The sequence below is a fragment of the Paramisgurnus dabryanus genome, chromosome 2, assembly GCF_030506205.2.
Source record: "Paramisgurnus dabryanus chromosome 2, PD_genome_1.1, whole genome shotgun sequence".
In the NCBI taxonomy this organism is placed as follows: Eukaryota; Metazoa; Chordata; class Actinopteri; order Cypriniformes; family Cobitidae; genus Paramisgurnus; species Paramisgurnus dabryanus.
The window spans coordinates 9695317-9722763 of NC_133338.1; the positions used below are offsets into that span (position 1 = coordinate 9695317).

At 36.1% G+C, this 27447-nt stretch overlaps 1 protein-coding gene across 1 annotated transcript in view; it reads right to left on the bottom strand.

The window, feature by feature from the left end:
• pcsk6 (proprotein convertase subtilisin/kexin type 6) overlaps window positions 1–27447 on the bottom strand; it is a 156412-nt gene that overhangs the window by 18010 nt on the left and 110955 nt on the right. Inside the window, exons 18-20 of the mRNA XM_065294307.2 lie at window positions 22714–22817; window positions 15402–15531; window positions 9809–9921 (exon numbers count right to left, since the gene is read on the bottom strand). Coding sequence (XP_065150379.1) covers window positions 9809–9921; window positions 15402–15531; window positions 22714–22817 — 347 coding nt within the window. The remainder of the gene's footprint in view (window positions 1–9808; window positions 9922–15401; window positions 15532–22713; window positions 22818–27447) is intronic.

Genomic DNA, 27447 nt, shown 5'->3' on the forward strand with positions numbered 1-27447 from the left:
ACGCCGAGTTGCATCGCCGTGATACCCATTTCAGTTGCTTCTTTAACTTGGTCCTCCATAAGTGCGACCAACTTTTGCCGAATCCCGTAGGAAGGACGGCAAAAACATCTTTCCGATCAACAAATGTCCTGATCGCGTTTCTCTGTTCCTCTTTTAAAATCAATGCTCTAAAGATATCTTTTAGAACAGACTCAATGTCAGAATCCATACATCTGAATTCTACAGCGGCAGCCATTTCATTGTAAAAAACGTTACTGTTGATCAGTGGTGGCTGGTGCTAAAAATATTTTGGGGGGGGGCGCAAACACACTCAAAATCAAACTTTTACTGTAGTAATGCAGTACTGGTTTTAGCCATTTATCAGGTGATGAATATCATTAGGCTACTGCTTAGCTAAAATGCTGAAAATGTTACAGTTTAAATCAAACGCATGAAATATATGTACTATGAATCTGTAATTAACTAATATCAAGGGAATCATTCACACACACACACACACACACACACACACACACACACAGGTTGCGATAGACTTTTTCAATCTCCGTCATTTTGATAAACAGGGTTGTAAAGAGTCTGTCACAGTCAGTTATAATCGTCATTTCATGTTTTAATTACTTTCATTTTCGTTCACATGTCCATTTCTAATCATAAACTTACAAGACGAGCATACAAGTCAAATGTGCTTTTTTTTGTAAACGGAGACCGTGGATCACTTTACATGTTTAACGTCACATGAAGCAGATTAATTAATGTTTTTTTTTCTCACAGTGACAGCGGAGGCGATAAAACACGCGAGCTGTATGCTGAACAGACAAATATTAACAAATCCAGTACACTACTGCGATTTAAATATCAATAAACATGTAAAAATCTGAATTGAACTAAACTCATCTGAAACCATCTTGTGTAATAAACGCATGAAGGCAGATTAATGCAGACTCTTGTCATTAGATTTTGTATCTTTACCTTAGACAGTTGTCTGGTTGCAGCGTACCTGTAGTGTTTAACTTCAGCAGCGATGCGCAGACCAATCAGTGTATGACATCAAAATATCGCAAGAATGTTTAGAAACCAGGGCGTCATTTGAGCAACACACTGCCACCAACTGCAAATGCATAGGAATTACTTTCTTAAGTTATGTTGTATGGGCAATCTGCCAAAATGGCGTTCAGATTTTTCTTCATCCTGCTTAAAATTTTCTCCATCAAAGACTTTTCGTTTAACGCGACCGAACACACACAAAAAGAGACACTAAAGTTGCCTAATCACAAGCTCGTACGTTTCATTTTGCTTTTATAGCAATTGCACAAGCACATTAAGTACATATAGTCCATCAGCTTAATCTACACGGTTCATGAAGTTCCCTTAAAAACAGTGGTTTTCTCGTGGGTGCTTTTTTAAAACTCTACAACAAAACTAACAACAACAAAGTTTACCAAGCCACGGAATATACCGGATTATATGAGCTCTTGCTCTCATTATGTCCACGCAACACAAGCTCAAACGCGCCACAAAATTTAATGTCGTGCACGTCTATCACGCATTCAAACTTTAAAACGGCAAACAGGGAAAAAATAAAACACAAGACTTACATGATATCCAGCTAGCCAACTCTGTTTGCCATGAGAAGTGGTGGAGCACACAGACTGCCATCATTTGACTCCGTTGATCAATCTGGTCCAAGCTTCTTAATCCTTTATTTATTCATCAATTAAATACCTTGTATAGGGTGATTTTGTAATGATAAAATCATATTTTCCTTCATCTCAAGATATTTCACTTGCTTTCACTGATCTGTACTGTAGCTATCAGGTAACACAGCAATCTGCAGCGCGGTTATGAGACTCTGAGAACGGTCCAATCACAGAAGGTAAAAAAACATTAAAAACAATATTGATTCGCTTACACCATAAGTGGGAGGATTTGGGGCGCACAGTCCTGCGCCCCAGGGCGGATCCGAAACCAGCCAATTAGAGCTCAACCTCAGGTCACATGTTTTTACCCTTTTTACTGACCTACATAGACACTGATTAGGGGTGCGCCCCAGACACACAAACACAACGAACTCAGTTTTGATTTTTAATTTTTTTAAATAAATTATAATTTGACTATGAAATAGTACAACTAAACGATTTTATTTTGTATTAATTTGCACTATATATTTAACTTTTTGGTAACATGTTAAAATATCTTTCCTCTCTGGCCAACTTTAAGGGGGCGGCACCCCAGCGCCCCCTAGTGCCAGCCGCCACTGCTGTTGATCATCTGTCCATCATCGTATAAAGCCCGCCCTGACAATTTGATTGGTCGATCAGCTTTGGGACTCGCATAGTAGATCCTCAACGGAGGAACCCCAGACCGATCTTCCCGTCCTCAAAATGTGGTGGGCGGGGCTAAGATCGGCTGGCACCCAGGCTACCCATACACTGCACGACAATTGACACACGAGTCAACAAAGCTGAAATTCGGCCCGACTGAATATAAAGTTGAGTCGGGGTTTGTCAATCCGTCTCCCGTCATTGGGTTGCAAAATAATAAAAATTTGGTTATCTTTAACCAACATTTAGCATGTACAGGAATGGAAGCATGCATATTTTTGTAGAAGCTGCAACTACTATTTAGATGCATTGAAAGTGCTAACAGACATTTTTTGCTTTTTTAGTGCTTTCTCTCCAGCTTATTACTACATTTTTTTCCAGGTTGGGTTTTAGCCTTGGTTTTATAGCACAGTTATAGTTATGTTAACTAAGTTTGAAAAAAAATTAAGTTAAAAAAATATGGGGTACAATTTATTTGGAAAAAAAATTATCTCTGCCCTGCCAAATTTATCTCACTGTGGTGGTCTGTTGCCATTGTGCCAGAGCTTGACTTTTCACTTGTTCCTTTACGTCACTTTGTTTTGAAATCTATCTACTTATTGTGTTCTTTCTCTCTCACTCAACTCCTATTCTCCTATCAGATTTTATAGATTCCAGCTGTGAGTTGTGCAAGAAACTGTTTAAGAGTATTTGAAAACCCAGTAAAAGCTTTTATAAAGAAGTGTCTAAAGCTGTATGGGTGGATCAGAATTTGGTGCGACATCTTAGTTTTTACCTTTTTAAGAACCCTAATGAATTGTTTTGTATCTTTTACACTTTCTGAAATTTCCTCGTAAAATTTATGGTAACAAATAACACAGTATATCTTGTTTGTTTTACTGTACTCTTTAAAAAAAGAGAGAAAAACATGTATTCAAAAAACATAGACAGGGATAATGTATAGGCAGCAGGTTACTATTTCGTGATAACAACCTGCTGCCTGTACATTATCCCACTTATTATACGGCTATTTGCCTCATAAGTAAATACCTCGGAGAGAAAATCATGTCCAAGACTTCGATCCGATGTTTAACTCAGATTATGATGTAATGTGTAATGTTTACAGATCAAATCTTACACCGCTTGATTTGTTCAGTATTTAGGATTTAATTTTTTGGGTAAGATTAGCCAGTGAAAGACTAAGGTGAATGACAGACCTTTTAAAATAGCAACTGCAAAAAAAAATACTGTAAGTGTCTAGTAGACAGCTGAGATGGAGAATCAGCTTGTGGAAGTGTGACAACACGACAACTGCCTGGATAATGTGTCTGTGAAAACATATCTCGAACGTTCTGTCAAAAACAAGAGCTAAGAAAAACAGACCTGTTTGGAAAAGTACTGTGTAGAAACCATCCTAAATTTGATCTTACGATCATTTCTCTAAAGTGTATACGTGTGATGAATGTACACCTCACTTTCAGATGTGAAATTGATAAATCGCAAATGATCTAAACCGACCATTCCCAAACCATTCCCAACACTAGTGGTTTCGTGAGGGTACTGCAGGTGGCCCGTGTAAAGGCAAAATAAAACATAAAAGAATATATTTTATTAAGAAAAAAATATTTTTTTAAGAATATGTTTTAAGAATCTGTTGTACTTATGTGATGACTAGTTATAGTTTTAGTGCTAGTAAGCCTATTTAGAAGTGCAGATAAATTCAGGACTTTGTGTAGACAATTTATTATGAGTATTATGAGGTGGTCCGCGAAAATTCTAAATACAAATAGTGGTTCACACACACAAAAAGTTTGAAAACCCCTGATCTAAACAATGCCGTATTAACATCAATATCTGTGTTTACATTACAGATTTGCCCAAACTTTAGCGTTATTTTCTAAATGTCGACAAAGGATTATTGCAAAATGATGTGTTTCCATTAACAGTAGCACTTTATCTTACAGTACATGTACTTACCTTGTACATATATGGTTAATATGTTGTACTTACAGACAAATGTGTGGTACTTACGTTTGAGTATCTACATGGTAGTTAAATGGTATCATTACTGTACCTACCAGTGGTACACACTTGGTAGTTATTGGGTTACTCTAGATAAGTACTGTAATATCAGATACATACTTATAGTATAGGTATACTGTAACTAACAAGAAACACTACTGTACTTACAATGAATGTACATTATAGTATTTAGTAGGGCTGGGACGATTAATCGTGCAAATGCGCGCTTTCTCAATGAAAGAAATTTAATGAATTACGGTGAAATGCCGCCACATCCAAAAGCCAGGGGGCGCTCTTGTGCAGAAACTCCAATTGTGCCACAGAAGAAGTAGCATTAGAAACGCTTTTCCAGGAAATGTCTATAAGGATATTTATATCGCTGTTCTTCAGATTGTTTCAGGTATTTTCATGATAATAAAAAATATTTTGAATGATTTTGTTTAATGAGTGTTGCTTTTTTAAATGCACATTATAAACGACTCTGCCTCATAATGATTTTAGATTGATAAGGACTTACTACTGACCAAACGCCGTACTACACGCATGAACTGTGCATGAAACACAGAATCGGAGCCTTGCAATTCAGAATCGATTCTAGACAGGTCTTTTTAATGGGACAGGCAATTAATCGTCACAGCCCTAGTATTTAGTACTTACAGGCCATTGTAATTAATGACAGGTACGTATAGTGTACATATACACTACTGTGCAAAAGTCTTAGGCCATCATGCCACAATTAGATTTGTTGTTCTCGCAATGTTATAGTGATCATATATAATTGTTTCTCAGTCTCTTTAATATAAAACATCCAGAAAATACAGAAAATGTGTATGTAGTTTTAAAAAACTGTATAAAAATTTAAACTGATGTGTCAAGTTTTTAGATTAAACTTCCCTTCCACTTCCTCTTGTCATTAGATTTTGTATCTTTACCTTAGACAGTTGTCTGGTTGCAGCGTACCTGTAGTGTTTAACTTCAGCAGCGATGCGCAGACCAATCAGTGTATGACATCAAAATATCGCAAGAATGTTTAGAAACCAGGGCGTCATTTGAGCAACACACTGCCACCAACTGCAAATGCATAGGAATTACTTTCTTAAGTTATGTTGTATGGGCAATCTGCCAAAATGGCGTTCAGATTTTTCTTCATCCTGCTTAAAATTTTCTCCATCAAAGACTTTTCGTTTAACGCGACCGAACACACACAAAAAGAGACACTAAAGTTGCCTAATCACAAGCTCGTACGTTTCATTTTGCTTTTATAGCAATTGCACAAGCACATTAAGTACATATAGTCCATCAGCTTAATCTACACGGTTCATGAAGTTCCCTTAAAAACAGTGGTTTTCTCGTGGGTGCTTTTTTAAAACTCTACAACAAAACTAACAACAACAAAGTTTACCAAGCCACGGAATATACCGGATTATATGAGCTCTTGCTCTCATTATGTCCACGCAACACAAGCTCAAACGCGCCACAAAATTTAATGTCGTGCACGTCTATCACGCATTCAAACTTTAAAACGGCAAACAGGGAAAAAATAAAACACAAGACTTACATGATATCCAGCTAGCCAACTCTGTTTGCCATGAGAAGTGGTGGAGCACACAGACTGCCATCATTTGACTCCGTTGATCAATCTGGTCCAAGCTTCTTAATCCTTTATTTATTCATCAATTAAATACCTTGTATAGGGTGATTTTGTAATGATAAAATCATATTTTCCTTCATCTCAAGATATTTCACTTGCTTTCACTGATCTGTACTGTAGCTATCAGGTAACACAGCAATCTGCAGCGCGGTTATGAGACTCTGAGAACGGTCCAATCACAGAAGGTAAAAAAACATTAAAAACAATATTGATTCGCTTACACCATAAGTGGGAGGATTTGGGGCGCACAGTCCTGCGCCCCAGGGCGGATCCGAAACCAGCCAATTAGAGCTCAACCTCAGGTCACATGTTTTTACCCTTTTTACTGACCTACATAGACACTGATTAGGGGTGCGCCCCAGACACACAAACACAACGAACTCAGTTTTGATTTTTAATTTTTTTAAATAAATTATAATATGACTATGAAATAGTACAACTAAACGATTTTATTTTGTATTAATTTGCACTATATATTTAACTTTTTGGTAACATGTTAAAATATCTTTCCTCTCTGGCCAACTTTAAGGGGGCGGCACCCCAGCGCCCCCTAGTGCCAGCCGCCACTGCTGTTGATCATCTGTCCATCATCGTATAAAGCCCGCCCTGACAATTTGATTGGTCGATCAGCTTTGGGACTCGCATAGTAGATCCTCAACGGAGGAACCCCAGACCGATCTTCCCGTCCTCAAAATGTGGTGGGCGGGGCTAAGATCGGCTGGCACCCAGGCTACCCATACACTGCACGACAATTGACACACGAGTCAACAAAGCTGAAATTCGGCCCGACTGAATATAAAGTTGAGTCGGGGTTTGTCAATCCGTCTCCCGTCATTGGGTTGCAAAATAATAAAAATTTGGTTATCTTTAACCAACATTTAGCATGTACAGGAATGGAAGCATGCATATTTTTGTAGAAGCTGCAACTACTATTTAGATGCATTGAAAGTGCTAACAGACATTTTTTGCTTTTTTAGTGCTTTCTCTCCAGCTTATTACTACATTTTTTTCCAGGTTGGGTTTTAGCCTTGGTTTTATAGCACAGTTATAGTTATGTTAACTAAGTTTGAAAAAAAATTAAGTTAAAAAAATATGGGGTACAATTTATTTGGAAAAAAAATTATCTCTGCCCTGCCAAATTTATCTCACTGTGGTGGTCTGTTGCCATTGTGCCAGAGCTTGACTTTTCACTTGTTCCTTTACGTCACTTTGTTTTGAAATCTATCTACTTATTGTGTTCTTTCTCTCTCACTCAACTCCTATTCTCCTATCAGATTTTATAGATTCCAGCTGTGAGTTGTGCAAGAAACTGTTTAAGAGTATTTGAAAACCCAGTAAAAGCTTTTATAAAGAAGTGTCTAAAGCTGTATGGGTGGATCAGAATTTGGTGCGACATCTTAGTTTTTACCTTTTTAAGAACCCTAATGAATTGTTTTGTATCTTTTACACTTTCTGAAATTTCCTCGTAAAATTTATGGTAACAAATAACACAGTATATCTTGTTTGTTTTACTGTACTCTTTAAAAAAAGAGAGAAAAACATGTATTCAAAAAACATAGACAGGGATAATGTATAGGCAGCAGGTTACTATTTCGTGATAACAACCTGCTGCCTGTACATTATCCCACTTATTATACGGCTATTTGCCTCATAAGTAAATACCTCGGAGAGAAAATCATGTCCAAGACTTCGATCCGATGTTTAACTCAGATTATGATGTAATGTGTAATGTTTACAGATCAAATCTTACACCGCTTGATTTGTTCAGTATTTAGGATTTAATTTTTTGGGTAAGATTAGCCAGTGAAAGACTAAGGTGAATGACAGACCTTTTAAAATAGCAACTGCAAAAAAAAATACTGTAAGTGTCTAGTAGACAGCTGAGATGGAGAATCAGCTTGTGGAAGTGTGACAACACGACAACTGCCTGGATAATGTGTCTGTGAAAACATATCTCGAACGTTCTGTCAAAAACAAGAGCTAAGAAAAACAGACCTGTTTGGAAAAGTACTGTGTAGAAACCATCCTAAATTTGATCTTACGATCATTTCTCTAAAGTGTATACGTGTGATGAATGTACACCTCACTTTCAGATGTGAAATTGATAAATCGCAAATGATCTAAACCGACCATTCCCAAACCATTCCCAACACTAGTGGTTTCGTGAGGGTACTGCAGGTGGCCCGTGTAAAGGCAAAATAAAACATAAAAGAATATATTTTATTAAGAAAAAAATATTTTTTTAAGAATATGTTTTAAGAATCTGTTGTACTTATGTGATGACTAGTTATAGTTTTAGTGCTAGTAAGCCTATTTAGAAGTGCAGATAAATTCAGGACTTTGTGTAGACAATTTATTATGAGTATTATGAGGTGGTCCGCGAAAATTCTAAATACAAATAGTGGTTCACACACACAAAAAGTTTGAAAACCCCTGATCTAAACAATGCCGTATTAACATCAATATCTGTGTTTACATTACAGATTTGCCCAAACTTTAGCGTTATTTTCTAAATGTCGACAAAGGATTATTGCAAAATGATGTGTTTCCATTAACAGTAGCACTTTATCTTACAGTACATGTACTTACCTTGTACATATATGGTTAATATGTTGTACTTACAGACAAATGTGTGGTACTTACGTTTGAGTATCTACATGGTAGTTAAATGGTATCATTACTGTACCTACCAGTGGTACACACTTGGTAGTTATTGGGTTACTCTAGATAAGTACTGTAATATCAGATACATACTTATAGTATAGGTATACTGTAACTAACAAGAAACACTACTGTACTTACAATGAATGTACATTATAGTATTTAGTAGGGCTGGGACGATTAATCGTGCAAATGCGCGCTTTCTCAATGAAAGAAATTTAATGAATTACGGTGAAATGCCGCCACATCCAAAAGCCAGGGGGCGCTCTTGTGCAGAAACTCCAATTGTGCCACAGAAGAAGTAGCATTAGAAACGCTTTTCCAGGAAATGTCTATAAGGATATTTATATCGCTGTTCTTCAGATTGTTTCAGGTATTTTCATGATAATAAAAAATATTTTGAATGATTTTGTTTAATGAGTGTTGCTTTTTTAAATGCACATTATAAACGACTCTGCCTCATAATGATTTTAGATTGATAAGGACTTACTACTGACCAAACGCCGTACTACACGCATGAACTGTGCATGAAACACAGAATCGGAGCCTTGCAATTCAGAATCGATTCTAGACAGGTCTTTTTAATGGGACAGGCAATTAATCGTCACAGCCCTAGTATTTAGTACTTACAGGCCATTGTAATTAATGACAGGTACGTATAGTGTACATATACACTACTGTGCAAAAGTCTTAGGCCATCATGCCACAATTAGATTTGTTGTTCTCGCAATGTTATAGTGATCATATATAATTGTTTCTCAGTCTCTTTAATATAAAACATCCAGAAAATACAGAAAATGTGTATGTAGTTTTAAAAAACTGTATAAAAATTTAAACTGATGTGTCAAGTTTTTAGATTAAACTTCCCTTCCACTTGAGCAATGGCAGGAAACTGCACTATCTCTTAAACCTAAATAAAATTAGATCCTAATTTCAAATTTTAAAGAAATTTGTTTTTTTAACTTCATTCTGCTCAAAAACAATCAAGATAACTTCCACAAATAACCTTTGTTACTGACAGATAAGATAGACTTCTATAGTTAGTATGTTTCTGTAAGCAAGCCACCGAAACATTAAATTCCTTACAATTCCCAAGGCAAAAAATAAAAAGTACATTTCATATCTAAAAACCAATATCTAATATTCGCAGTAATGGCTGCGTACAGGAACCTACCATTGTTACATGTGGCGTTTACAATGCACGTCTGGCTTACAAGGCTGTATCCATCCTTGCATTGTGTGCAACTTGTTCCAGGACCCTGACAACTTACGCAGTTCTCCTCACATCTGAGAAGGAAAAGAAACAGATAAACATGGTCACACAAGTTTCTTCTGTTTATGTTATGTATGTCCTCTACCAGCAGCAGGTAACACTTGATATATTTGGGTATGAAATTATATATTGGGGTATATTTTGCAGTGATGACATGTATTGAAATATGATTTTCTGTTTATATTACACATTACACTAACCAGGCATTTAACCATATACGCAAATAACCATATACGTGTACATATAATATAAAACACAAAATACAAAACTGTCATAATGAAGGTATTCAGATTTTTCTGAACCATTTTCTACATTGAGCTAAACATAGAAAGCTATGTCTTTTACCAGCAAGATATCATTTACAAATCAGTATCAAAAGTGGAAGTTACCTCTAAACTGCAGAGTGGCAAGCTCAGTGTTGTATTTGTAAACAATGGCGGGTAATGACTTAATATCCAAAGAGGCTTATTTAATAGTTCAAGATTTATTTGTCACATACACAGCAACTTATAGAGAAACGTGAACCTGCTAAGCATTTTAGACTGTGCAAATAACTATATAAATAATAATAAAAAAATATAAACTGAAATAAATATAAAAGAATAAATAAGAACATAATAGTAAAATAAGAATAATAGGAATAAAATGGAAAAATACACTGATAGTGTCTAGTGTAATTATTTACCAGGAATTCTGTAATGCAACCTCATGTTCTTTAGTTCAAAAAATGCCTGTATCTAATGTTTACAAGTACCACCAACTGCTGCAGTGCTTTCTGAGAATACTGCTATTCTCATTCTTTACAGCACTTCTTTTTCACTCTGGCTTTAACTGAGAATGTAAGATGACATGAGTCATATTGTGCAATAAATGGGATATTGGACCCACATTTATGTGGCTGAACTTGGTTTAGAGCTCATTAAATCTGTCCCCCAACTGCCCCATATAAACACCTCAGCATTTCTGCATCCGCCAAGTCCTGTCCATTATTTTCAGAGCAAAACAGTTTAATTCTTAAAATGCAAGTATAATATATAATGATGAGGGATTTTTTGATTTACACAATATCAACAATATAATCATGGTGGGTTTTTTTTAGATAACAGAAAATGTCTCAAAATTGTCTATATTTCATATGTTTGAAAATTATACAGTGAGGCAAATAAGTATTTGAACACCCTGCTATTTTGCATGTTCTCCCACTTAGAAGTCATGAAGGGGTCTGAAATTGTCATTGTAGTTGCATGTCCACTGTGAGAGACATAATCTTAAAAAATCCAGAAATTACAATGTATGATTTTTTAACAATTTATTTGTATGATACAGCTGCAAATAAGTATTTGAACACCTGTCTATCAGCTAGAATTCTGACCCTCAAAGACCTGTTAGTCTGCCTTTAAAATTACCATCTCCACTCCATTTATTATCCTAAATTAGATTTGAGGTTGTTAGCTGCATAAAGACACCTGTCCACCCCATACAATTAGTAAGAATCCAACTACTAACATGGCCAAGAGCTGTCCAAAGACAATAGAGACAAAATTGTACACCACCACAAGGCTGGAAAGGGCTAAGGGGAAATTGCCAAGCAGTTGATCAAAAAAGGTCCACTGTTGGAGCAATCATTAGAAAATGGAAGAAGCAAAACATGACTGTCAATCTCCCTTGGACTGGGGCTCCATGCAAGATCTCACCTCGTGGGGTCTCAATGATCCTAAGAAAAGTGAGAAATCAGCCCAGAACTACACGGGAGGAGCTGGTCAATGACCTGAAAAGAGCAGGGACCACCGTTTCCAAGGTTACTGTTGGTAATACACGAAGACATCATTCCAACATGACAATGACCCGAAGCACACAGCCAGGATAACAAGGAGTGGCTCTGTAAGAAGCATATCAAGGTTCTGCCATGGCCTAGCCAGTCTCCAGACCTAAACCCAATAGAGAATCTTTGGAGGGAGCTCAAACTCCGTGTATCTCAGCGACAGGCCAGAAACCTGACTGATCTAGAGAAGATCTGTGTGGAGGAGTGGGCCAAAATGCCAGTGTGTGCAAACCTGGTGAAAAACTACAGGAAACGTTTGACTTCTGTAATTGCAAACAAAGGCTCTGTACCAAATCTTAAAGCTCCCATTCTTTCTGTGTTTTTGAAGCTTTAATTGTGTTTATAGTTTGCAATATAACATGTGTTCATGTTTCACGTGTAAAAAAACGTGGTATTTTTCACACAAATTACTTATCTGTATAGCACTGTTTTCACTGTCCTCAAAAAAGGCTGATGTCTTCCTTGTTTTATGAAGTCCCTCCTTCAGAAATACATAACGAGTTCTGATTGTGTAGTTTGTTTAGTGTGTTGTGATTCGATAGCAGCTTAGCTTAGCAGAACCGTTTGAGCCAAAGCTGGTGACTGACGTATTCCTGTGGGCGGAGTTTAGTCAACGAAATATTTTACTGACTTCATTAAAGCAGGAAATAGAGGGCTGTAGTCCAAACTGGCCGTTCGTTGTAGGCTTTTAAAGAGGAATTCTATTAAAGAAAATATATCGCCTGGCAGTGAACTTTGAGCTTAATCATTTTACAGGTATTATTTATGCTATTATAGCAACATTACACACTAACTAGGGTTTAAAAAATGGGATCAGGAAGAACGTGACCTTTAACATTGATTTTCTCAGCTTTATCATAAAAATAAATAGTAAAAAAAATCATACATTGTGATTTCTGGACATGCACCTACGATGACAATTTCAGACCCCTCCATGATTTCTAAGTGGGAGAACTTGCAAAATAGCAGGGTGTTCAAATACTTATTTTCCTCACTGTATACATTAAAGTTGATATATTTTTAAAACGTCTGTTACAGTATTACATTTTTCTATCCTTTTGCTCATATGAATATTGTGGCAATTTAAAATATTATTTACAGTTGAACTCTTTCCCCGCCATTGACAAGTTATCTCATTAATTAATAAAATACATTTCGCTGCCAATGACACTTTCCTGACGAGTTTTACGGTAATCTGTAATTCAGCTATAATAGTCTGTTAAAGTAGTCTGTTCTTTTATTTGATATATTTGTATGTTTAAATATTTATAGAAGAACATTTTCCTGGAAGGCATTTTGTGATTTTATTAACTTTACAATTATTTAAGCAACTTTAAAAAGGCTGGCGGAAATGAGTTTAAAAAGGCTGGCGGGGAACGAGTTAAAATGTTATTTAAAGTCAATGTTATTTTAGTCATGAACAACATTAATTCAGACACAAGAAAATATTGACTTTGTACCTTGATAAGGGAGGGAAGTGTGTCTTTTTGGGGGAGAGTTGGTAATACCATACTATAATAAAAGTATAAAATGTATGTTATAATTGGTGATTTGTTATTTTATCATAAAGGTAAATGACTCCATACTGTCATCCACTGTACTTGGGGTGTTCAGTCCTTGGCACTTTCTGTGTGACCTCTGGGCACTTGAGTAGTATACGCTTTGTCCGTATATAGCATGGACAGGAAGTCTTCCATACTGGAAGGGCTACCTCAGGGTCAAATTTAACCTGTGTTTTATGGCTACTTGATCTATTTGCCTCCAGTGAATTTCAGCTCTCTGTCACCACCCCTGCAATATTTCATTCTTAACGCAGCCACCATTGGTGACCTTAATAAAAGCTTCTATTTGTTTTATACACCCTTCATAAAGCAAAATACACCTGATTTATAAATTGTGGAGTGCCAAGGCAGCTTTTCTTTCCCCATGTCGCTCATTACAAAAATTCACAATAAATCTCTGACAAGTGTTGTCCAGAAAGATTTGTGCTTTACTTTCCTCTCTTCCATTTGTACTATGCTGAACTACGGTGTGCTTGGTTGTTTTGAAGTGTGTTAAGCCCATTTCAACATAGCCTACAGTACAGTAGCTGTGGGTTTTTCCAGGTGGATGCTTACTAGCCTAAATTAAAGAAATCTCAGCCTACACTGTAAATACATTACAGTAATACATTAATACATTGTACATTAAACAATAACAAGTCTTTATCTTTACAGAATAAAACTAAAATAACAGCCTTGTGCAAAGCATTCTGGGAACCAAAATCTGAAGGAAAAAACTGGAAAAGGTTGATGAGGATCTCTGGTTCTCAGAATGCTTTACATGATGCTCTTATTTTATAGTTTTATTCGGTAAAGACAAAGGTTTATTAATGTTTAATGTTCATTTAACTTTGAACAAACTGTTGCCAGTAAATAGCATACATTTAAATCTACAGTAAATTACTGGCAAACAGCTGGATAACTACAGCAAATCTTTTACATCTGGCCTTTTAAAGGGCCAGATTTACTTACAGCTTGCACCATTGCAAACTATCATTGTATCGTTAAATAACGACTGTTGGGATTTACTAAGGAAGCGCAGTGGATAATTAGCGCAAAAATGTGTGGTCTAGTTATTTTTGCGATTGACTTTGTATATTTTGATGCAAAATTTATGGGAAGAGATTATTTAAAGGGGACAATTCACAAGACTTTTTTAAGATGTCAAATAAATTTTGGTGTGACCAAAGTACCAGTAAAGTACACATGAACTTTAAATGCAATTGAGTTTATCTCTGCACTAAATGGCAGTGTCGTGGTTGGATAGTGCAGATTAAGGGGTGGTATTGTCCCCTTCTGACATCACAAGGGGAGTCAAATTTCAGATATACCTATTTTTCACATGCTTGCAGAGAAAGGTTTACCATAAAAGTTACTGGGTTCTTCTTTTATAACATTTTCTAGGTTGATAGAAGCACTTAAACATAGACAAAGCCAGATTTTCATGAACTTTAAATGATTCACGCAACATGATTTACTAATGTTTGCGTGTGTGATATAACTGGTATTTGCGTTATTATTTAAAGACGAAAAAAAACATAATAATTTTGCGCTTGAAATGGCTGAAATTGTAGCAGATAGAAGAGGCATTAGAGGGTGCATGGTACAAGGCAGAGGATTTTTTAACATGTAACTGGAATGCCAGAGGAACATATTATTCAAAAAGTAAATGATTTGCTGGAGGAAATAAAAGAGGAGTCACTATGAGAAGTCAAACAAGACCAAGTGTTTCAAAACTTATTGTAAACCTTCACTTTTAGTGTCCTATGGCTTCGTTAGCTGTGATGTCCATGGTGCTAAACTCATGCGCATCAGGCGTAAGCAGATCACTCGCAACTCATCAGCTCTGCTTATTTGCGACCCTGAACTAATTTGCGCTGCTCTCAGTAGATTGCGTTGACCATTTTTTAAATGAACTGTTGCGGCTGTGTTATTTATATTGCTCTTTTTTAGTAAATAACCTGCAGATATTACAACTGCCATCCCATTTTTGGAATTGCGCTCTCACGCTAATTTGTAGCGTTTAGTAAATCTGGACCATAGTTCACCCAAATAAGATGTTTATGTCTTTCTTTTTTCAACTGAACACAGATTAATACATTTATATTTAAATGCTGTCATGTTAACTTACTTGCGGCACATCCTATGCGAGTATCCCATCGTCTCCCCCCTGTAGTATCCAGGGGAACAGGTTCGCACGCACCGCCACTCCTGTTGTAAGAAGTCAGGTGCACACTGAATGCACTCCTCTATGCCCGGCCCTGTTAACAGAACACTGATATTACTTTGTGCTTGTGGATCTGCAAATGGTTTTTATTTCTTTGGCACTTTTGCTTAAGGCAAATTTGAAACATCTGGTGAGAAAGGCATAACATTAAGCCTTGTTTAGCACAACTACAAAGATTTTATAAAATGTACACGATTAGCATGGAAACCTATTAGCATGGAAACTTGCTTCCAGCTATCTTGTCTTTGATGAGTTTATCTCACAGATTAAAGGAAACTTGCAGGAGATGGCCTTACATCTGTTGACAGAGGAAAATCATTAAACCCTTTCTTCTACAGCACAATGCGTTTTCCTTTCAAGGTTCAAATGTGTGCGTTCCCACATTATTTAACAGACTTTAAGCATTGACAGAAATAACGTGTACCTAGAACCTATTAGCTGCCCTGTCATCTACTGTATACATACTACAACTGCGTTTTAAGGGGCTGATTACATTAAACACTAAACGCTTGGAAACGCAAGGTGCGCCACACTGCCTTTTCTTGACAAACAAGCAATCTCCGGTTGTTCCAACTTCTGTCACCGCAATGAAAGAGCACTCCTCTCTCCTCATTCAAATGGACAATGGAAAAAACGCAAAAACCGTCGGGGGCTTTCCTGCTCAGAGCGCTACTGCAAAAACGCGTGGTGCGGGAGGCCGCCAAAACGCAAGGTATTTAGTGTGGATAAACAGTTCGCATAATGCTCACTGCCCATAGAAAACCATTCAAAAAGCTGTCTGCCACTTCCATAAATGCATTGTGTGTAATCCACACAAGATGTATTTATCTTTGGTCTGTATGTCATCATGATGATTGTCTTGTTTTTTCATGTTTATCTTTTATTCCTCTCTTCCATATTCCCTCAGTCATTTTCCTTGTTACTTTTTGTCTGTTCTTTTTTGCATTCCTATTTTTAATTATGATATTTCACATTTGCATTTTCTCTATATTCTGTTGCCTGCCTGACTATTTCAAACTGGAAAAATTTTAATGCACACAATTTTCAGCAGTTTTACTCTAAATAACATTCACATATTATATTACTCATAGTCCTTTATTTTATTGATTAAAGTTATTTCTTTTTTTTATAGATACACATCGTAAGCTGTGTTAAGTTATTTCTCACTTCTTAATAGCTTAAAAAGATGTTAATTTGGTGCATACCTCAGTTTTCAAGTCACGGTTTGGATCAGTTTCAGTACAGTTACAGGGAAAAATCCTAAACATAAAATTACTTGTCGTTTATTTTTAACACTGTAACAGTATAACAGTTTATTTTTTTTTAAATAAAAAATCTGCTTGTTTGAAAAATAAACTAGTAAGATTACTGTTCTGGACCTGACATTGATATATATACAGTCTTGTTCAAAATAATAGCAGTACAATGTGACTAACCAGAATAATCAAGGTTTTTAGTATATTTTTTATTGCTACGTGGCAAACAAGTTACCAGTAGGTTCAGTAGATTCTCAGAAAACAAATGAGACCCAGCATTCATGATATGCACGCTCTTAAGGCTGTGCAATTGGGCAATTAGTTGAAAGGGGTGTGTTCAAAAAAATAGCAGTGTGGCATTCAATCACTGAGAAATCAATTTTGTGAAGAAACAGGTGTGAATCAGGTGGCCCCTATTTAAGGATGAAGCCAACACTTGTTGAACATGCATTTGAAAGCTGAGGAAAATGGGTCGTTCAAGACATTGTTCAGAAGAACAGCGTACTTTGATTAAAAAGTTGATTGGAGAGGGGAAAACCTATAAAGAGGTGCAAAAAATGATAGGCTGTTCAGCTAAAATGATCTGCAATGCCTTAAAATGGAGAGCAAAACCAGAGAGACGTGGAAGAAAATGGAAGACAACCATCAAAATGGATAGAAGAATAACCAGAATGGCAAAGGCTCAGCCAATGATCACCTCCAGGATGATCAAAGACAGTCTGGAGTTACCTGTAAGTACTGTGACAGTTAGAAGACGTCTGTGTGAAGCTAATCTATTTTCAAGAATCCCCCACAAAGTCCCTCTGTTAAAAAAAGGCATGTGCAGAAGAGGTTACAATTTGCCCCAGGAACACATCAACTGGCCTAAAGAGAAATGGAGGAACATTTTGTGGACTGATGAGAGTAAAATTGTTCTTTTTGGGTCCAAGGGCCACAGGCAGTTTGTGAGACGACCCCCAAACTCTGAAATCAAGCCACAGTACACAGTGAAGACAGTGAAGCATGGAGCATGATATGGGCATGTTTCTCCTAGTATGGTGTTGGGCCTATTTATCGCATACCAGGGATCATGGATCAGTTTGCATATGTTAAAATACTTGAAGAGGTCATGTTGCCCTATGCTGAAGAGGAAATGCCCTTGAAATGGTTGTTTCAACAAGACAATGACCCAGAACACACTAGTAAACGGGCAAAGTCTTGGTTCCAAACCAACAAAATTAATGTTATGGAGTGGCCAGCCCAATATCCAGACCTTAATCCAATTGAGAACTTGTGGGGTGATATCAAAAATGCTGTTTCTGAAGCAAAACCAAGAAATGTGAATGAATTGTTAAAGAATCATGGAGTGGAATAACAGCTGAGAGGTGCCACAAGTTGGTTGACTCCATGCCACACAGATGTCAAGCAGTTTTAAAAAACTGTGGTCATACAACTAAATATTAGTTTAGTGATTCACAGGATTTCTAAATCCCAGAAAAAAAAATGTTTGTACAAAATATTTTTGAGTTTGTACAGTCAAAGGTAGACACTGCTATTTTTTTGAACACACCCCTTTCAACTAATTGCCCAATTGCACAGCCTTAAGAGCGTGCATATCATGAATGCTGGGTCTTGTTTGTTTTCTGAGAATCTACTGAACCTACTGGTAACTTGTTTGCCACGTAGCAATAAAAAATATACTAAAAACCTTGATTATTCTGGTTAGTCACATTGTACTGCTATTATTTTGAACAAGACTGTATATACATATATATATATAATTTCATTGTTTTTCAATGAACCCCACTTTAAAAAAAAATAAAAAACATAAGGGATAACAATAAAGGTTAAACAATAAAGCAACACAAAAAAATCCTTGTGGGTCTGTAGCCTCAGAAATGTAACACATCATACAGTGAATGAGTGTTTGTGTTGGGTTTATACAGAGTCCTTAATGAAGATCTGATGTGAACAGGTGTGTGTGATCAGTCTAGAAAGCATGAGCAGGATGAGCAATTTGTGTTTTTGCCTGTACTTATGTTCCTGTGGACTTGTAAAACGTCATTAGTCTTAAGTACTATTCCAATTCAAAGTTCACATCAAGCCAAGTTCACATTAAATACCCAGTGGTGGCCAGTACTTGTGTATACCGCTGAGAACAGCCTCAGCTCGGCAAGTCTTTGAATCCAAATAACAGTAGGTTATTATATGGTTGGTTAATATATAATGAGCTCAGATGCAAAAGCCGCTAAATGCCACCTCAAAAAAATAGATAATGATATTAACTGAATGCTTTCGGCACGTATTATATGTTCATCATATACTTTATCTTAATTTCTGCTTAATCGTAGCCTCAGGCTATTTAAAATACAGCATTGTTGGCAGAAATTATTAAGAGTCTAATAAAAAAAAATTACAAAAAAATATATCAGACGCACTTGGAAGGTTATCCATCTGAGCTCTTCATGTCTTCTGAAGTGAAATTAGATGTTTTTTTAGAATTTTTTTTTTGTATTTTGAAAGTTTTTTAGACATTGACGTTTGAAAAAAAAGAAGGCATATACACCCAGGATGGCATGAAGTTGAGTAAACTATGACCTGATTTTTTGGGGGGTGAACTATTCCTTTAAATAATATGGAAACAAACACCACTGAACCTTATAAAGAAAAATTACTATGCTGTAGAAGAATGGCTTTAATGATTCCTCAACAGTCAACCGATATAAGATCATCTCTTGCAATGTCGCTTTAATCTAAGATATGAACTCATCAAAGACGAGATAGCTGAAAGCAAGCAGGAAGGCTTTCATGTCTAATCTTGACACCTCATAGGCAGTTCACTAGAAACTTTGTTAATCAGGATGGGCACACACTTGTGTTAATATGTCGAGTCATTTTCCTCTACCTGCTGTGTCTACAGCATCAGCTCTCCACGTTTCAGAGAACCAAGAAAGCAAACAACTCACGCCTTATCAGTTGTCTCTGGTGAGTTGGGTAAAATGAAGTAAGTTAATTAACTTCTATGCTTGAGCAAGAACAGCGGTACAGGACCGTCCTAAAAACTACAATTTACTTTTGAGCTTCTCAGTTTGAATTAGTTCTGCCCCAGTGATAGGGACTTTTGGCAAGCTATCCATTCTGCAATCTGTTAATTTATCTTCCTCTGAATTCGGTTTATTTCATCTGTTTACGAGGTAAATTTGATACTGCTATGAATTCGTAATATTTTACATAATAATAAAGCTCCTGTTGGTAAAATCTGATAAAACTTAAAATTTGGTATACCATAAAATCAGAACATAATAGACTAAAGGAGAACACAGGTCTTCACGGGTCCATTTAGACCCCCCCCAAAAATGACATGAGGTCTTACCCAACCGGATTTGAGTTTAAAAGTTTAATGTGTGCCTCGGGTATAATAAAAGCATCAGGGGTCATTTGGGGGGGGTTAATGCTTTCTGACTTATTAACACTTTAAGAGTTTTAACCCTCAGTTTGATGCCGGATTTGCCACTTGTTTAAAACTGATGGAGCAGTCCCAACTTTAAAATATCCTGTTTAGGAGTCGCAACCACAGGTGGTAAGTTCATAAAAATATATATGGATCATATATGTAAGGCTCATCTGACTGTAAGCCATAGTTATTTCAACAAAGTTTTATCCAAAAAGCAGAAAAATGCTGGAAGTGCTTCTCGGGTGTAAAAAAGTGTGTAAATACCTCCGGTGCTCTTCAGTGGAGGGATCCACATATATTTTAAAATAGGGTCTGAGGCACTCAGGAGGATAAAGATTAAAAAGCCTTTATTAATACATGGCTAAGTAGAATAAAAACATGCCTACGCGTTTCAGCCAACAAGGCTTTCGTCAGGGCTTGAAGTGTTTGACAAACAGCTCACTTCCTAGTTAAGACCAGTAATCAATAACAGCTGTTAAGGTAACAGATAGGAAGTCACATGATTCAACAAATTGAACAGATAGGAAGTCACATGATTAAATGAATAGTGTCACAATAATTATTTATAATCATTAATCCATCCTAGTAAATTCAATGACTACAAAAAAAAAAAAAAAAAAAAAAAAAAAAATTATAAATTCAAAAAAGATAACAACTACAAATATATATATATATATATATATATATATACATATATATATATATATATATATACATACATACATACACATAAATACGCATATACACATATATACATATATACATATACATACATACATATATATATATATATATATACACACACATACATAAACATATATACATATATATACACATACATACAAATTCAAATAAAATAAGATAACAGCTACAAAAAAAAAAAAAAAAAAGGTTTAAAGATGAATTACAGAAAAGGGGCAAAATCTAGTTCACCATTTAGACCCGGGAAGCATGTAGCTTTCAATGTGTAAATCCAAAATGATTCTCTTTGCAAGAGTTTTTTAAGCCTGTCACCTCCTCGAATTGAGTTTTCAATATGCTCTATGCCTATAATTTTAAGAGAGTTGCAATTTCCATGGTTTGCATCTTTATAATGTACTGCCATAGGATATTGAGGATATCCAGATCTTATTGCATATTTATGCTCCGCAAGTCTTACCTTTAATTTACGCTTAGTTCTCCCAATGTAAAAGCAGCCACATGGGCATTCCAATCTGTAAACTACATATGGAGTATTACAGTTAATGAAAGCATTTTGTAATTCATCTTTAAACCTTTTTTTTTTTTTTTGTAGCTGTTATCTTATTTTATTTGAATTTGTATGTATGTGTATATATATGTATATATGTTTATGTATGTGTGTATATATATGTATGTATGTATATGTATATATGTATATATGTGTATATGTGTATTTATGTGTATGTATGTATGTATATATATATATATATATATATGTATATCTTTTTTGAATTTATAATTTTTTTTTTTTTTTTTTTTTTTTTGTAGTCATTGAATTTACTAGGATGGATTAATGATTATAAATAATTATTGTGACACTATTCATTTAATCATGTGACTTCCTATCTGTTCAATTTGTTGAATCATGTGACTTCCTATCTGTTACCTTAACAGCTGTTATTGATTACTGGTCTTAACTAGGAAGTGAGCTGTTTGTCAAACACTTCAAGCCCTGACGAAAGCCTTGTTGGCTGAAACGCGTAGGCATGTTTTTATTCTACTTAGCCATGTATTAATAAAGGCTTTTTAATCTTTATCCTCCTGAGTGCCTCAGACCCTATTTTAAAAGTTTTATCCAAGTTTGATTTTCATCGATGTCACAGCTGTTAGTATCAAAAGCTTGCGCGTACTCGAAACTCATTAACTCCGCCCACCGTACGCCTTCAAGTGTTCGTCTTTCAATAATCTGACAACATGAAAGACTCTTTGGGCATATGAAGAATGAAATACTACTCTATAGGTAACCAAACTTAACATTAGATTGGCAAAAATGGGGAGTGTTATGTAAGCTTTAAAATATATGTGTTTTTGCCAAACGGACCTCCTGAGACACCCAAACTATCTTGCATGTATGCATTGTGTACTTTTCTAATCCACCCCCCACCACCCATTTGCCAAAAGTGCATACGACATCGTGTGGCTGGCGGTAGGTTAATTTTTGTTAAGATATAAAATAAAGGAAAATAGGTGTGCATGCTTTAACTTGTTAACAAGGGGCATTTATGCGCTGCTCACGTGTGCGATGTGAAATCTGCATCACTCCTGCACTAAATGTGGTTGTCACATTGGGCATATTGTTGCAGTGTGTATGTCAGAAGAAATCAAAATAGAGTACAATACAGTGAATCAGAGTAGAGTAGAAAAGAGTAGAGAAGACCAGACCAGAACAGAACATAGGTGGTTGGAATAAAGAGTGAAACAGAGAGCAACAGACCAGAATAAAATAAATTAGAATTGAGAAAAATATAATTGAACACAGAAAAGACTGAACATAAGTGAATATGACCTGTGCAGGTGGAGCAGGAGACATGGCAAGGACTGCACTTCATTTCTTCTAGATTAAAAAAGGTTCCATTGGCACACTCTGGAACACAGGTCATCCCTGCCAGACTTTAATCAGAAGAAGAAAGCAAAAGATTAAATCCATATCAAATATTCCCTGCAGTGTTTACACAGTTTTAAATAGGTTCCAGCCAACATTGAGAAACTGTACATTTCTCTCTAAAACCTTTCATGTGTGACATCCACAAGAAGTGATGTATATTTTTAGCTGGCTCAGCAGCATGTTTATATACAGTACCAGACACCACATAAGGGAAACTCCACTTTTTTTTTTAAATATGCTCATTTTCCAGCTCCCCTAGAGTTTAACATTTTTAATATGATAATTGATAAAAATGAAATCAAGATTTTTATAGTTTTGGAATCCATTCAGCTGCTCTCCGGTCTGACGGTATTACTTTTAGCATAGCTTAGCATAATCCATTGAATCTGATTAGACCATTAGCATCGGGCTAAAAAAATAACCACAGAGTTTCAATATTTTTCATATTTAAAACTTTTCTTTTCTGTAATTACATCTTGTACTAAGGCCGACGGAAAATGAAAAGTAGGCTAGGAACTATACTCTCATTCTGGTGTAATTATCAAGGACTTTGCTGCTGTAACATGGCTGCAGCAGGCACAGTGATATTAGTCCCCTGCTATTGAAAGTAACCAAGGGGTCTATTTTCGGGCAGTGCGTAATATCACTACGCCTGCTGCAGCCATGTTACAGCAGCATTATCCTCCAGAATGATTATAAGTCCTTGATTATTACACCAGAATGAGAGTTCATTTTTAAGTTTTATCAAAGAATAAGAACGGATAGGGCATCTAAATAGTTCCTAATTCAGAAGTCATAGTGGATTAAGCTCTTTGTAGCTTTACTGATGTTATTTTGTTGTAAATTATAGTTTTCTGTGAAGTTACCATTTAAGTAATCAGTGTTTGCTGTGGTAAACATGGACCCTTTTAAAGACATTGTATTTCTCTCCACAATTATAAAGAGGCATGTCAGCAATGCTGTTTTATGTGTATTTTTGTGGAGAATTAAGTGTATTCATTGACAGAGTCGGTCATGAATTTATTGCATTCTGTGAGTTATAATAATATTTAATACATAATATGAACACCAAAGAAAATTAACCTAAAGGGCCACTAACCTAGGTGTTTTCAGCAATATAAAAATAGTCTCTTGTTTCCCCAGAATGTGTCTGTAAAGCTCAAAATACACAACAGATCTTTCATTTTATGATTTTTAACATGGCCATTTGTGGCTGCAATGAGAAACGTGCTGTTTTTGTGTATGTTTCTGTTCCCCTCCTCATATGCAAAGTAGAGCCCTTACACATGTGCTTTGGACTACATCAAAACATGTGTCTCTGGCAAAAGGTTGACTTACGCGTTCATAAGTCGGAGTCTGTGCGCGGTTATGGTTGGGGCTTAATCAATGTATATCACATTGATACGGGATCCCCAACAGCATGTTTTGTGTGACTGTTGTGGTTTAAAGGAGATTACACAAAGAAGAATAGATGGATTTGTATAATAACAGGATGTTTCTGCACACACACATGTGACTCTTTTTCTGCTAGAAACACATTTAAATGTGCATTTTTTTGGTTAGGGGGGCTTTAACAATTTAAGTTCAGTCAACATAAGCACTATGTTAAGTGAACTTAAATATATAAGTATTGGTAGATCAACCTCTTGTTCTTGGAAAGTTGGTTTAACTTAGGGGCTGTTTACACTTGGTATTAAGATGTGTTTTCATCGATGGGATCACAAGTGGACGAGAGAGACACATTGTGTTTACACCTGGTATTTAAATCCGTCTCTGTTGTCCACTTTCGACCGCATCTGTCCTGAATACAGTGAGGGGGTGGTCTGTGAGACGGTGGGCGAGTCTCATTAAAATGCGAGCAGGAGTAATTATGAGTTTATATGGACGCAAACTTATATTATGTTGGAGTCCGTTGCTTGTGTTGTAAGTAAACATGCTGCACAGTGTTTTGAACATGTATATGTTAAAGCTTTCTCTGAATTTTCAGCGCAATTGATGAAATAAGATCGTGAAACTTTCATACGCTTGCAGAATGAAACTGTGGAGATCAGCTGCTTTAGTTTTATCAATGAAAGGCTAAAAATAGCGCTGTTCACCGTGTGTTTGCGCCAGAAGTAAGAAAATATGTAAAACATTGTGTTTAGTACCTCAGATTAGATAAATGAGCGGAGAGAAGGCGGTCGCATGTGGCTGTACGAACACATTCAACCACATGTGCATTTACACTACAAAAGCAATCCGATTTAAAGGGTTTTCGACTACCTCTGAATGTGGTTGAAAGTGGTCGAAAGTGGACGAGCACAAAGTGGTTTGAACACCGTTTACACCTGGCATTAACGTCGTGTACATCAATGCCAAGTGTAAACAGTCTCTTAAAGCAAAGTGAACTTGAATATATGGTTTGGCAAAACGTAAACCTTAAAAAGTTGAATAAACTCAAAAAAGCTTTGCAGCCAGTTGCTTTATTTTTTTTAAAGTTTACTCAACTTTTTATTTGTTACAGTGTGAGGTACAGTATTGAGGGTCGGTGGCTGAATATAACAGGTTGAAATTAAAGTTGAAATTGAGATTATAGTTTGTTAGGATAGGACAATATTTGACTAAGCTTCAACAATTTGAAAATCCGAAACTTGCAAAAAAAAAAAAAAATCAAAAAATTGAGAAAATTGTATTTAAAACCCAAAGTCCAAATTAACTGTTTACCAGACATATTAATAATGAAAAGTTTTTTTTTGTAATGACATTGTTGACAGAATGACAGAAGTTGTAAGCTTTTACATAAGCTTTTACATAAACCAAAATTTAATGGGAAATAGGGTAGTAAAGCAAAGTTTGTGGGTGAGTTTCTGGGACAATTTTGATAGCAATTTTTCTGCATTCACTCAAAAATATCAATTTGTTAAAGTTACAAATGTCTTTATTGAACATCATCTTTATATAATAATCACATTTTTTTGCATAAAAGAAAAATCAATAATTTTGCTATGTATTTTTGGCTTTTCTACAAATATACTTGGGTGACTGGTTTTGTGGTCCAGGGTCACATATGTGAACATAAGAGATTACAGACTTGCAAATTGGAATATTTCTATCTTCACTTTAAAACACAGTGCAACAGAGTTCATAACCTTGACAAACTGAGTACTGTAAAGAGTTCACAACATAAAGCATGTGCTTCTTTACCCTTCACAGGACCAGACGGCCTTTCAAGAACTAAAGCCTGATCTGCCTCAGTCCAATCTGTCTAAACCACAGCAAAGACGGCATGCATAAAGATGACCAGATGTACCCTAGATGTTCTAAACCATCATAAAACCCCAAAGCCTCACTTTCTTTTGCCGTTTAATCGTCACCATGCGGATGCAAACTCATCCCGTATGTTAAAAGGATTCATAATTCAAGATACAATTAAAATATAGTGCAAAGTGGGGTGTAAGATAAAGTTTACAGGTCACAAGTGATTAAAAAAAAAACCCATCTGGTTTTCTTTAAATGATACTCTTCAATTAAGCAACAATCTAACTTTAATCATTTAATGTTCCTAGAAAACAAACTACCACAATCTAAAGGCACAATAGTTAAAGAACATGAAATCTTAGCACTATAAAGTCCGCAATAATTATTTGCAATCATTTTTGGGCAATTTCCAAGTTTTGATTAATCCAGGACTATGCCTTAGTTATTTTAGAACATTTAACTAGTTTTACAAACATACCATAGAAATAAACTTTACTGATGTGCATTTTGAGACGAAACAATGGAACAGTTCTGTGCAAAAGTCTTAGGCCACCACCACCAGACTTGTTGTTTTAGAAGTTTCAATGTCAATCCATATTTATTTTTCAATCTATTTTATTATTAAGATACAAACAGAAAATACAGGAAATATGTAAAAAAAATTAAAACACAATTCTGGACTAAATGTCTTCTTTAGGCTTCGTCAGTGTTTAGTGTGACCTCTCTTGGCACTAAACACATCTTGGTGACTTCCGGTTATGGCGTCTTAGTTAGAGGCTGCACGTGCGTGAGGCTCGCTATTAAATCCTTTCAAAATATCCTCAACCTGGACCAATAAACATAATTCTTCTTGTCCTTGACCCACGCACTTCTACAGAACAACATGCCACCAAAAAATGCTAAAACTGGCCAACAACCGAGTAAAACGGCTTCACAAGGCAAAGGGGCTAATGTAGACATGTCGTATGCTAGCAAAACACCGCTGGATATCTTCAACGAAACCAACACACGGGAGGCACCGGAGACTCCAGAGGCACCCGACACACCAGAAACGCTGAAGACGCTAAATCCGACAAACAGTGATATTCTCAAGGAAATCCTGTCGATGAAAGGTGACATGGCTAAACAATCGACAGATATGCTGAAAGCAATTAACGATATAAAAGGGGACCTCCAGCTACACTCTCAAAGAATTAATATGACGGAGGAGCGAATTTCGCAAACAGAAGATGATGTAACCTCTCTTCAAGGCAAAGTTAAAATACTGATGAAAACTGTGGAGACTCTTTGCGACAAAATTACAGAACAAGAAGACCGGAGCAGACGCTCCAACTTGAGACTGGTTGGACTACCCGAAAAGTCGGAGGGCTCAGATATGTGTAACTTTCTGGAGAAGTG